We start from the raw sequence: 14,008 nt of genomic DNA on the forward strand, positions 1-14,008 counted from the left end.
TGGAGTTTTAAAAGATTTATCTCACTCCTGCTAGGTCTCTGGGATTGGAAGCTGGACTTCCAAAGGAGATTCAATGGAGTCTTCTGCTAGTAGTAAGGAATTTTAAATTTCTGCCTCCAGCTTCTACGTCTTTCTTGGAAATTTTTCCTGGAGATTTTTCCTCTGCGCCTTTGCTTCTGGAGCGTCTTTTCATTTCAGACTGTTTTGCTGAACTTTTTCTCAGTTTTCCAGCATGTTAGTTTTTCTCTGCATTTTCTGCGATGTCTCGGGTTTTTCCACAAGCTGCCACCATGTGGTAAGGTGTTGATTACAGTTTGATAGGTCTGAAGAAATTTTCGTAGACATGCATAGGTTAATTGCATGTCTTTATTGACTTTAGAACTACTTATAAACATATAGTAAAGTGTACAAGCTAGGAGCTGTCTCCATGCTTGCTGGTACACACGGCTCTGTCCAACACTAGATTGACCCTGGATGAAGATCATGAGCACCTAATATCACTGTGTGGGCAGTACTGTACTTAGTCCTACATTAACCCTATATGTGCCAAACCTTATACAACATGTACCATGAGGTCTTGCATGTAAATAAATAGTTTAAGAAGAACTAAATACTATTTCCAACTCACTCAGAGTAAGAGAAACATCATCAAATCAGAAGACATTGTCAGGAAAGGGCTACAAGTTGAAAAATTCTAAATTTTTACCACAATGGCCAGCAGATAGGTGTACATGTACAAAGTCCTGAATGTTGTTGTAGCAAAGATTCATGCATTGTGCCCATTATAAACAAACTTGCTAAATGGTGTGTAGATTAGTGATTTATCTAACTGGATGGTGTTCCTAACTAAAACTCCTCTAAGGTTCTGAGATAATTAATGCCTTTCTCCACCAATATTCAGATTATGATTTGTTCTATCATCACTAATGCTTTGTGGACAGCCTGCTTGAAGACTATAACAATCTACATGCATTTATATTAATGTGCTGTCCTGGGATGGAATCTTTGTACTGGTAACATTTTGAAACTGACAGCTTGCTTAGTCAGTTGGTGTTGAATTTGTGATCCAGCACCAAACCTTTCAAACAAAAAACAGAAGGATCCATATAAACCAGCAATCTTAAAACACAGAGTTTACAAACGGGCTAAGCACTCAGTTTGTCCCCAGCCAGTAAAACAGTAGTGGGCGGTATCACTGATTTCAGCTGTTCAGATTTCTGTATTGATATTACTATCTCTGGCAATTCAGGGAAAGAACAGATTTTGAAGCCATTTTTTTGCACTGTCAAAGGCTGTAATGCTGCCTCATTTACCAACGTTGTTTAAGTCAGGCCAATGGTGTGGTAGCATTGTACTGTAGTTGAGAACTCTGCCTAGATATAAACTCTCAGTATGTATAACCACTGACACATTGCTCATCCTTTCAACCCCACTTCCTTCTGTGCCTGCAGTGGAAAGATGTCTCCCACAGAGCGATTACAACTTCACTCTCAAACTTCAATTGCCTAGCCTTAGGCTCTTCATTCATCATGCTCCTTCTGCAGCCACCAATCTGTTCAACAATCCATCGCTTCCACCTTTTGATGCCCTTGTTTCCAGAAATGCCTTTCCTCTCTCCCACTCTGGTTATTCCTCCAGTATGCTGCTCAGCTTCATTCCCCTCAAGACATAGGCCTGAGAGTATTTGGTTTAGTCATTCATCACCAGATATGACTAGGTCTCACCAATCACTGTCACACTTCCCTCTCTTCTGCCAAAACTGCGCACTGCTTCAGGATTATCCTGAAGAGCAAAGTTTATAATCTCCGCTATTTTACTTCCCTTAAAATACCTCTTCCTTGCCATTCTGCCAAATGATCCCTCCATTTCCTCCAACTAAACATTGGGAAGTTTGAAGTCATCATCGCTGTACCCTTGCCACAACCTTAATACCTGTCCATGACTATTGTGTGGAATTATATGGAATATACAGCACAGAATCAGACCATTTGACTAACCAGTCCATGCGCTGTTCATGTTCCACTTGAGCATTCTCCTATCCTTCCTCATCTAATTCAATTAGTTTAATCCACTATTCCCTTCTCCTTCATATGCTTATCTAGCTTCCCCTTAAATGCATCTATACTATTCACCTCACCTACTCCCTGTGTTACCAAGTTCCATTTTCTCACCATTCTCTGGGTAAAGAAGTTTCTGCTGAATTCCCTATTTGATTTCTTGGGGACTACCTTATACGATGGTCAGTTTGGCTCTTCTCCACAAGTGGAAAAATTCTCTCTGTCTACATTGTCTCAGGCTGATCAGACTGTTCACAACCTTGATATCCTGTTCAACTTTGCACTGAGCTTATGACCCTATATCCTCTTTCGCAAAGCGCCTACTTCAAAATCCATTGTAAGGCCTGCATCTGCCCCTATCTCAGCCCATTTGCTGCTATTAAAGTACTCACCTAGGCCACTGTCAGCATTGCACTCAACTATTGCAATCCTCTCCTGGTTATCCTCCCATCTTCTGTAATCTACATTTCATCCAAAGCTCTGCTGTTCATATCCTGTTCACATCAGGTACCACTCACCTATCATCCCTATCCTCACTGATTCCCAGGCCCCTAACTACTCCAATATGAAGTGATCAGTGAGAGCCATCATATGTTTTTAAAGGGAAGGTCATATCTAATGAACCTAGTTGAAGTTTTTGTCGTTGTAACTAATGTGGTAAATAAAGGAGTGTCTATGGGTGTTATTTATATAGACTTCTAAGAGGCATTCAATAAGATTCTACATAAGAGACCACATGGAATTGGAAGTAACCTAATTGGTTCAGAGACAAAGTGGGGAGTATTCTCAGGCAAGGGGAGGCAGGTTTGGGTGAATGCAGGAAGTTAAATCCCTAAAAAATGATATTGGGCTTGGATTCCAACATCATGGAACCCCCACCGCAACAACACCACCCCTGCCCCCCATCACCCCCACCGCAATAATTCTGGCTTTAAGCCAGGGCACCTGTTTCCCGATCTGCATTGTGGGCTGAATGAACGTACAGTGGTAAGTGCTTCCTCAATGGAACTAAGAGCTCCAACCATGACCAGGTGAGAGGCTGCTGTGCAAAGCACTTTTTTTTTCTGAATAAGGGTGTTCACTGCTTGTCAGATGACTGCCAACTCCCTGGAAGGCACTTCACCTGTCTAGCATATCACTCACCTTCAGCTGCACTTCCCTGCTACTGGCCTTCAACAAAGCATGGGTTGTACCTCCCACCTCTGATGAGGGGCAAGAAGAGAAGCAACACCAACAGCAGCCGCTGCTCCACATGGCAGAGGGGGCGGACATAGATCAAGCTGCAAGGAGGTGAGATCCCCAGCACAGGATCTACAGGCAGACAATCAGTTCCCTCAATGGAAGTGAGCACCAGTGCCTCAGGAGGCTCTGGCTGCCATGGTGGGCTGTTGCTGACATCTGCTGCCTCCTGGAACAAGATCTTGCTCCCATTGGAATAAGTGCACATGCAGTGCCAGTGGCCATCAAGGTGGCTGTCATTGAAGTCTACCCCCTCCTACACCCCAACCCCCTTGAGGTTGTATGCTCTCTTCCCCTGCAAGGAGAAAAAGTGGAGAATCATGAGTGTTTAGAAAGTATGGACAGGAGGGAAAGACAACATTTGTAGTGGGTGTCTGTGAGGCTTTGGTGTGAGAGGGCAATAGGCTGAGGATGAGTGTGAATGTTGGCTGCTCGGGTGGGAATGTGAGGCACCTGGAGAAAGAGGAATGAGTGGATCGAGCTGCAAACTGTGTTAATCTGAGGAGTGCTGTGCAGGAGAATGCTGGGAAAATCAGAGTGAGGGACTTGGCACCTGAAAGTGTTACATCACTCACCTGACCTACCCCCCCCCCCCCCGCCCCCCCCCCCCTTGAGGTCCTGGATCCTTGGTTGATTGTCTCCAGGTCAGAGGGACCACTCTTTTTCTGCTGACTACTTCAGCCTCTTCTATCCACTTGGCTGGAGTGGTTGTCCTCTTCCTGCCGTCTTTGGATAAGATCACCTCACTGCAGTCCCTCTGATCTCACAGCAGGATCTCTAGGTAATAGTGAGAGAGCAAGGGAGCTGCCTTCCCCGGTATTCTCTCCAGTCCTGTGGTTACTGCAGCCTCAAAAATCCATGTGCAGGTGAGCCATTTTAACCCATGCCATGGTCCATTTAATTAGAAATCCTTCCTTTCACAGACCCCCAATCCCACCTGCCCTCCCTGTTTGGCTGGGGAACCCCCAAATAGGGTTGCCAACACTCCAGGATTGGCACGGAGTCTCTAGGAATTGATGATCGATCTCCAGGACACTGCTGTGTGCAACCCTGGAGAAAAATCATAGGGACCTGAAAAAAGATTGGGTTTTTTTGTCATTTTCTTCAGATATTTCTTTTTATCAGATATAAAAATATTGAAAATGGGGGGAAAAAAAGGCTGTTTGGCTGACAGTCAAGCATTGCTCAATTGGGTAATGAGTCTTTTTGCTTTCCAATTGGCATAGGATGGCAGTACGTCACAAGGATGGATGTGTTGGCTGAATAATGGCTGGAGCATGGGGGCATGTGATGAAATCCCCAGGAATACATTTAAGTACAGCCCGAGGGGAGAAGCTAATCCTGTGGTTCAGTTAAACAGTCATAGCAAAACCTGCTCCAGCTGTCAAAGGGTTCCCGACTGTCTAACGGTCCTGCCATTTCGGCAGGGGCTACGTTCTGATAATTTCTCCCTGAGAGTAGGGATAATTGTATGCACTCAATTTGGTAAGATGTGACTAATGGTATTCCCCAGTGGCCTGATATGGGGCCTCAGCTTTTCACAATGTTTATAAATGACTTCGTTGAAGGAATGGAGGGTCTTATCAGATAATGCAGTACAATTTGAAGAACCTCAGTGGTTATACAAATGTCCCTGATTCAGGTGATATTTAAACTTATATAAGCGACAGAGTCCCTGATTAAATGAGCTGTGCGAGAATTTGGCCGGCAAGAGAAGTCTGCAAACCTTTGTCACTGATTTTCTATAGCAATATTCTGATTTAATACATAAGCCAATATTATGTAAACATTATTAACAAGCTAGTATCAATTTTTTCTCTCTGCTATTTTAATGAAGGCATTTTATTCTAAGTGCCTCTCATAAAATCACAGCGTGATTGAAGTGTAAATGCAGCAGCCGCTGAGTTTCTGACATAAACACGGAGGTTCGTATTAAGCATCAATAACATCTGTTGCGCTGATCCATTTAGAACCATTTTGAGGGTGACTGTCCGACCACATCTCTCTAATGTTGGATAGTGGGTCGGGGTATTCATTACATGGCCCTTGGACCAAATGGGCCCTAGCTAGCTTCTGTTGTGCTACTCAGCAGGGCTTGTTGCCTGCTGTTTTGATGCTGCCAGTCCCAATGTAACATGAATGGAGGAATAAAATGCTCTCATTGCACTTTAGAGTTATCAGCAGCAGCAGCAGCAGCAAAATCCACATCAAAAGCAGCAGAAGGGGTTGGATCCTGCTGAGGGCCTGTAAGAGAAGTTCTCAGCAGTATTTTCTTAATATAGAGGAGAACTCTTTCACTGCTGACCACTAAGAGACCTTGAGAAAACTAGTTCAACTTAGTTCATGTGCAAAGGGAGGAAGCTGAAATTAAAACTTTGTTCATCAAATCTAAGTGTTTTAGGAAAACACAACACGCAATTATGGCCACATGTTCAGGAGTCTAAAAATATTTTGACAGTCCCAGAAACAATTAAGATCTGGATGAGATTCAGCTATCTTTGGTTCCTTTTTTCTCACTGTCCTTTTGTTCAAACAGTTGCTTTCTTCTGCTGGGCTATATCCTCTCAGCCAATAAATATTTCTGGTTGCTATTCTTATCTTTTAAAACATCTTCATCTTTTTACCATGTCTTCTCCTCCCATCTTTTTACTTTTCAGATCAACCATCTGTATTTTGAAAGTTTAATTTTCATTCATCTCCATCTATTTTCTTCTCCTATCTGAACTGCATCATCCTGTCTCTGGATTCTCGTGTATATCTCTTCTGCTTTAACATTTTTTTTCATTATTTTCTTTTTGAGCTTTTGAATTGAATTGCCCTTTTAATTCATTTACAGAATTTATTTCCCTACCTGCTTCCCTCCTTTCCATGGAATGCTTATCTAAGCGAGCTAAGATAAACTAAATTAGCTTCGGTAAAGTCGATAATCCACCTGGTGGGTGGGGAACTGTTTGCTATTCTATCTGGAATAAAGATAACAAATTACTTCAAATGGCTCCACTTTGAAAAGAATTGAAGGAGATTCCATTGCAGCAACATCTTGATTATAGCCGGCAGCATTTGGAGAAGTCACGATTGAGGATTGTGGCCTTTGACCAATAGTTAATGAGTACCCCAGGAGCTGGCCACCCTTATTTTGAATCCATTGGTCTGCACGGCTTTCAAATGTACTGAATGCACAGGGCAAAGAGCTACCTTTTGCTGTCAGTAAACAGTGTCAGAAAGTATGAGGCAGGTTTTCCTGTTTCTACTTTGGGGCACAATGCTGGTCCATAAATGAGCATGTTCAATTATAGGTCCATTTAAATGAATGCACATAAAATCAGATGGACTTCCTTATGAGCATGTGATGTTCCCTGTCCAGTTATCCTCTGGCTGTGACCTGATCTTTTTATAGATCCAGGCACAACAACAGGATTATTCACTCTCCTTGTGTATGTGTATAAAACTCAGGGTGTTGACTGTGATAACTAGAGTCAAGCTTCCTTTATACTTTTCATTTTTCATCTGGTCACTTTTACCAATTATTTATTTCAGTATGGTTTTGATTTTAATACCAAGCTGATGGGGGTTGAATGTTTGTAACCAAAGAGTAACCTTATACAGAAGAGATGGATGTACAACAGGCTGTCAGTGTTTCTTGACAGATTTCTCTTTCAGATGGGGAATACATTATCATGTAGTGAGTTTCAAGCAGAGAAGGCCAGATGGTCTTCCCTTTCCCCACCCCATGATGTAATGTCGTATAATTGATGATCTATCTGGTGTCTTGACTGAGACCTAACAAAGCATATCCAACTGAGGTACGGGATGAGTGACAAGTAGAGCTCACACCCATGGCCATGACATTTGCTTAGGCCCATGAGTGTGAAATGGACCCCCTGGGACTAGAGGTGATAAAACCCACCCAGCTGAAACAGACAGATATTAAACGACAAGTAACCCTGGGACTTGTTATGATAAAACTTACCCAACCAAGGCATACACTACAGTTGACTCATGTTTGTCATTTTCTCAGTGGGAATGCACATTCAACTGTTTCAAATATTGGGTCTATACATAAAGACACTGTGTTCTAAACACTACAGGAAAGATATTTTTGAATTAGACATTCCTTTTGCATCATCTATGGGAGATTTAGAAATAGAAATCTATTTTAAAAAGTCAATATATTTTTAAGCATCAATATTTAATATTGCGATGACACTCGTGCTTTGGGGAAGAGCCTGTATTTTCTTTTGGGCATGTCCCTTTGTTTCCAAAGCGAAACTGGTGAGTATTCTGAAAGGAGTGTAATTGGACTTCCTAGCAAGCATTTTAGTTCCAAGAAATGCCCATGGGACCTGAGGTTGCTATGGGGATGAAAGCTAAAAAGGAGAGGGTAAATAGAAAACTAATTGGAGGTCAAATTACAGCTGGTTTCAGAACCTGCAGTTCAGAACACAGAATTCATGTGAGGGGAAGCAAGCAAAATTCTCTATGAATAGATCAGTTTTCTGTTTGACAGTAAGAAGAAAATACAACTCCAGATACGCTTGGTGAAGCAACGTGCAAGTGACCTGGATGTTTGAATCAGAGGACCAGATCATGAAATGGGTGTTTTGGTTGGCCAGTTGAAAAAGATCTCTGGAAAACTATGTCATCAGGACTGTTGTGACCTTGGATGTGCGCCTCGTCAGTGGTAACTGTATCCGGGAATTTCAGATAGATATAGCTGCCAGTGAAAGTGACTCATGGGCCAAATCTAATGGGGAGAATTTTACGGCCCCGTTTTGGTGGGGACGGAGCCATAAAATGCAGCGAGCCATTCTAAATCCCATTGACGACAGCGGGAACATAAAATCCCGCTGTCTTAAAATCCTGCCCAAAGAGTGGGAAATGAGAGTCCTTACATACTGGAGGCTGAGTTGAAAGGCTGAGATTGCATGTGGTGCCATGTTTGTGCAGGAAGCGATACAAGTGCTTGCGACTACAGGGCATATCTTTGTTGTATCGACTATTTAAATTGAAATTTATCTTTTTATTTAAAGTATCATTCACCTGTCAGTGTTTGAATTTTGTTGATCTTAATTGGTTTGTTACAGTAAAAGTTTTAAGAAGTGAAATTTTGTCCATCGGTTTTCTTTCCATTGGCATTGTAGGGATTCCTTTCTTTTTAGAAGGTGTCAGTCTCTATGGAGATCGTAACAATAGATTTTAAAACATATTTTAATTTGCCCTCCCTTCATTGAAATAAATTGCAGTTACACTCATTTAATGAGTACCAAGCTTGAATAAATTTCTGCCTATAGTATACAGATTTACATGTTCAAAGATTGTGTGCAGTATTACTGAATGGTAATACCACTTACTCTAACTGAACAGATTATCCATTGTGCAAAGCTATGAGTGCTGAATAATCAAGCTTTGTTTAACTAATTTCAGATAAGCCATACCCGAAATCTGTGGTTGAGTCACCAACCACCACCTTTTTCTTCACATGCATCCTTCAAATTCAAAAAAACTCGAATGTCCAAATTATTCAAAGATAAAAAAAATTAAATTTTACAGTATGTCCAAGAATAGGTAAAGATTGAGGAACTAGCATTTCTAAACAGTAACTTCTGGGGGATGGTTAAAATAAAGTGAAATGATTTTGGATGGCTGGTTGAGAGAAAGAATTCCACAACTTATATCGAGTTTGCTGACAGGAAATAAGAAATGACTCAAATGCCAGCCAGAGACAGTCATTTATAAAGTATACTCACTTCAGTAGGTAAGTTCATATTTATTTTATTCATATATTTAAATGACAACACTTAAAAAAAGACAGATGGAATATATGGATGAAGTTACATGAAATATGTCTACATTAACAATGAATGGGTGACCAACATTGGGGACGATGGCAGTTTTGGAGAACTTGCACTGATTTATGGAACCCCAAGAGCAGAAACTGTCAGAGCAAAGTCCAATGTGAAATTGTGAAGTATTGACTGAGATAACTATAGGAGAATCTTAATGGGAATTATATTGAGTAAGAGAAAGATGTGTAAAGAGTGCCTCAATAAGGTCTCCATTTTAGAATCTCTGTCAGCTTTTGAATGAGAGAGATATAACAGAAGAACATGCATTTTCATAGCACTTTTCACACCTTCAGGATGCCCATTTTACAGCCAATTGAATAGTTTAATTTTGAAGTGTGGTCGCCAAAGTACTCTATTTTTTTTTTGGAGCATGCATTAAAGCAAGCAGCCACTTAATTTTTTTTTGGGTAGCTGTGTACACGTGATATCTTAAAGGGGCTGACTTGTGTGTAGCCAACATAGAACTTTCAGGTTGCTGCACACATAGCTCGCACAGGACATTGGTAGTCACCGTAATATAGCTAGTTTTTAGATAGCAAAGTCCCACAAACATCAACGTGATAAAAGGCCAGATTAATCTGTTTTAGTGGCGCTGATTGGGGAATAAATGATGGCCAGGGTATTGGGAGAGATCTCCTGCACTTTGGAGTTTTACATGAGATATTTTACTCATGTTCAACAACCATGACTGTAAGCAATCTTGACCCTCACAAACCCAAAGTGTGCCCTTACATACCCAATATCTTGGTTACTTTAGTAAGGTCAGAGGTTGGCCTTTGTCACTGTATCCATTTTACTGGATATATCACATAATACAAGATCTCTTTGACTTTAGAAAGCTATAGAATAACAACTGCACCAGGCCATTCCCTAAGTTTTAAACTACAGAACAAGCAATAAACAAGGGTAAGAAAACAAGGGCAAAGACAGACTGTTAATTTACATTAATATATGGACCGTAACTAATCCTCCTTAAAATATAGAAAATAATGTCACAGAAAAATTGGACTCAGTCTAGAGCCCCAATTTTAACTTTGGGTAAGTGATGAGTGAGAAGTGGTGGGTCAAGCATCAGGCTCACCCCAAATCATGTGGACAAGGCCCAAGCTAATTTAACACCTGGACCTCATTTAAATACACCAGTCCTGGCTTTCACCCAAACCCAGCTTCAAAGACATGAGGCTGGTGGTCAGGTGCAGGGTGAGCGTAGCAGGAGACCGCTCCAGGGATTCACAGGAATATATTCCAGAACTAAGGTAGGTCAGCAGAAGGGGGACAGAGACAATCATAGTCAGGGAAGAGAGGGGAAACCCAGGTGCCCTTTCCTGACCCATAATGTACTAAATAAACACATCTTCCCAGGGACTCTTCTGGGCCTGCTGCACCAGGCCTAACCTTGCTAAAAGCATTAAAATGCTGTCAGGCCTAAATGACCTCATCAGAAGCCAATATTTGCATTTGATAACAGACCTGCCTATTAAATGGTGCATGGTATGACTGTGACATAATGGCTAAAGTGACTGCTACTCTGCTGATACTTTAACCCCTTAAAGGCCTTGGTCTTGGAAGTTGGTGGGTAAAATCTGGGTTTAGGTTCCAGATTACAACCTTACTGCCACCCCTCCTTTTTGGTGGCTTCAAAGAGATTGCTGAATTGAGATAAAAATTGTTTGAAATTATGCCTTCCGAGTCCTTTGAAGTTCAACCAGTGAACAAAAGAAAACAAAAACAAAAATACCTGGAAAAACTCAGCAGGTCTGATAGCATCTGCGCAGAGGAACAAGGTTAATGTTTCGAGTCCGCATGACTCTTCAACAGAACTAAGGAAAAATAGGTGAAATATAAGCTGGTTTAAGGTGGGGGGGGGACAGGTAGAGCTGGATAGAGGGCCAGTGATAGGTGGAGATAGCCAAAAGATGTCATAGACAAAGAGGTGTTGACGGTGGTGATATTAGCTAAGAAATGTGCTAATGGTGACATTAAGGGTAGAAAGCAGGATGAGCAAGGTACAGATAGCCCTAGTGGGGGTGGGGTGGGGGGAAGGGATCGAAATAGGCTAAAAGGCAGAGATAAAACAATGGATGGAAATACAACAAATACAAAGAATACAAATACAATACAAAGAAAACAAATATGTATCCGGCTATCAAACATCCTTAGGATGTCATAGAGAATGCCTGTGGCTTCCCAGATGCTGTCTTCAAGGTGATAACATAGGAATCTGCCCAATTTAAATCCCTGGGTAAATAGCTTACTGGAAATGTATACAAGTAAACCCCATCAAAAAGCCAAGATACACGGCCACCTATCTAACGGATGCTGGATCAAATCAATTGCCAGCCTATCTTGAAATGAACAAATAAATTAGGTAATCTAAACAATGATACAATTTATGGCATTTACATATTAATATTTCCCTGATACCCGCAAGAGGCGTATGTTTTTTTCCCTGAACTATTAAATATAAAACAGACTAGACTTTTTTATTAAGTGAATCTGGTTTTAGCATTGAGTGATAAATGGAAGCAAAACGCGATAAAGCAATCCATCGCGGAATAAAGATTGCATTTTGTCACAGGGAGGGGCAACCCGAGATGGTTCAGGGGGCTAAGCTATCCAACCGGACTTCCATGTTTGCGCCAGTGAGACAGACTTCACGAAATTTTTGTTGGGCCATTTGCAACTAAGTTTTGTTTAATCCTCAGTGAACTTATTCACAGATCATTCCTATTTACACGACAATTGGTCTGTTTCAGAAGCCTTTGGTTCCTCGATTTTCTGAATTCCCCATTTAAATGGACCAAACTGATCAAAATAAAAATCAGGAACACGCAGCTTGGAATAAATGAAACATGACCAAAGATAATTAACTCTTTTAGAGCAAAGATATGAAATATCTTGAACAGAGCCGAAAGTTATAAAGACAGAAGCGAGTAAGGTTTTGAGATTGGGGCGTTGTTATAACTAGAAATCAAGCATTTAGAAAAGAGAATTAGGGAAATTGCAGGGCTTGGGAGCTGTTGGTACCTATTGTTAAATGTGGGGTAAATGCAATTAGCATCTAGCAGGCAGTGTGACTGACTGGGAGATAAACAATGACAGACACTGAGACCAGGAGCGGCCGGAGCTGGCAAACAGATGGCGGAGATGGTGAGACTGAAACAGATAAAGAGGCGGGGACACGGATCATGAGGCAGACACAAGGCAAGATAAAGCGCAGGATGGAAGAGGCAGAGAGAGAGAACGATGTCGTGTGGCATTGTCTAGTTGTGGAGAGTGTGGGAGCGGAGACATTGCCCAGGAGCTGCTGTGACCAGGAATGCTGGCGTGTCTGGAGGCTGATTCATTGGCGTGCTGGCAATTGCAGACCTGCCTGAGCGCTGATTCCTGACCTGGCGAGGGATAGACTTAAGAGAGGTGATGGCTGAAGGCAGATTCTATTTTATTGCGTCTGTTTGAAAGTTAAGGTTGCGGAGCGTTTACGGAAGGCAGTCTGACTTCATACAGCCACAAGGCTGGAGCATTTTTTTTAACCCGATGCTAACGTGCACGTTCTGAGCTCAGGCTGAGGCTGTTTCAGTTTTCGTGGCTTTTTGAGTTCTTGACCTTACACGCGGCTGTCTGTGGGGGCTCCCCCAGCAGCCTGATCTCTGCGGAAGAGCCTTTGAACCTTTAACCGAGCGAATCCCCTGACCCAGAGAAGTTGGCGAGAGCGGATGGAGGGAGCGATCAGGAAAAGATGAAGAAAGAGAAGTGTCAGGGAGACAAGATGATAACCAGGGAGAAATACGGCTGTCCCGAGGACCAGGACTGGGAAGAGACTCCCGACAGCAAATCCGGTCCAATTGTGAAGAAACACCAGCACAAGCACAACTTGAAGCACAGGTACCAGATCCTGCAGACCCTGGGCAGGGGAGCCTATGGAAAAGTCAAGAAAGCACAGGAGACTGCCACAGGCAGGACAGTAAGTAGTAATCTCACCAAAATAAGCTGTGTGTGGAAACAATCTCTTGTAAACTGCCTTAATGGGTTGAGGTATACACTGAAACAAAAACAAAAAATGCTGGAAAAACTCAGCAGGTTTGGCAGCATCTGTGGAGAGAGAAACAAGAGTTAACGTTTCGAGTCCGTATGACCCTTCTTCAGAGCTGTTCACTGATCTGCTTATGGGATTGGACAGGGTTTCCAGTTATTGTGAAAGTCCTGTGTGTTTGTTGTAAGCACCGATCCCAAAAACCTGGCACTCCACTTGAGTACTCAAAGTTATAAACACCGCTTTTTAGGGGACAACCAAATGAAAATGGAATCAATAAGATAACAGGAGATGCAAATAGTTTCCAAATAGATACGTAAATATGTATAGTCTATTTCCAAAAGTTTGCATGGAATTTAAATGAACGGGGTGATGCAGCAGGAAGAGATCAGGGCTGGAGATAGATATCTGGGTGTATTTGAATTCCGAGGATTATCCTGTAATGATCTCTGTGGTGAGCCATGGGATATCATAAATAAAGGCTTTATATAAATGCAGGTTACCGGTGGATAGTTTATGAGAGATCATTATTGTCATTTGCATCATGATCTTGCTAAACAGCCAAACCTACAGGTTAATGGCCCAAATTGAACCAGACCCCACACAACCTCACTTTTTGTAGCTCTGTTTGCATTTTTATATATTTTGCCTTGTTCTTGTTAACCTTCTCCCCTTGCTCCTGATGGCAGCTTGCTGGAGTACAATGCAGGGTATCCTCGGATACTTCTTCCATTAGTGCATTTAGAAATTCAGTCAAGCCTGCTAGGAGGCCCACGGCCAGTCAAAGTTGGGCCTCAGTATATATTTAAGTGCGAGCCTCTCTCCCTTCTACA

At 42.0% G+C, this 14,008-nt stretch overlaps 1 protein-coding gene across 2 annotated transcripts in view; it reads left to right on the plus strand.

Moving 5' to 3' along the window:
• The first annotated feature begins 12,302 nt into the window (after positions 1-12,302).
• The window catches only part of LOC144681592 (NUAK family SNF1-like kinase 1), a 41,560-nt gene continuing 39,854 nt past the window's right edge, over positions 12,303-14,008 (plus strand). Inside the window, exon 1 of one of the 2 annotated variants that reach the window (XM_078543315.1) lies at positions 12,303-13,106. In XM_078543315.1, coding sequence (XP_078399441.1) covers positions 12,882-13,106 — 225 coding nt within the window. In that variant the 5' untranslated portion in view covers positions 12,303-12,881. The remainder of the gene's footprint in view (positions 13,107-14,008) is intronic. The other variant, XM_078543314.1, reaches the window with a different exon arrangement.

Source organism: Cetorhinus maximus, chromosome 6 (genome assembly GCF_964194155.1).
Source record: "Cetorhinus maximus chromosome 6, sCetMax3.hap1.1, whole genome shotgun sequence".
Taxonomy (NCBI): Eukaryota; Metazoa; Chordata; class Chondrichthyes; order Lamniformes; family Cetorhinidae; genus Cetorhinus; species Cetorhinus maximus.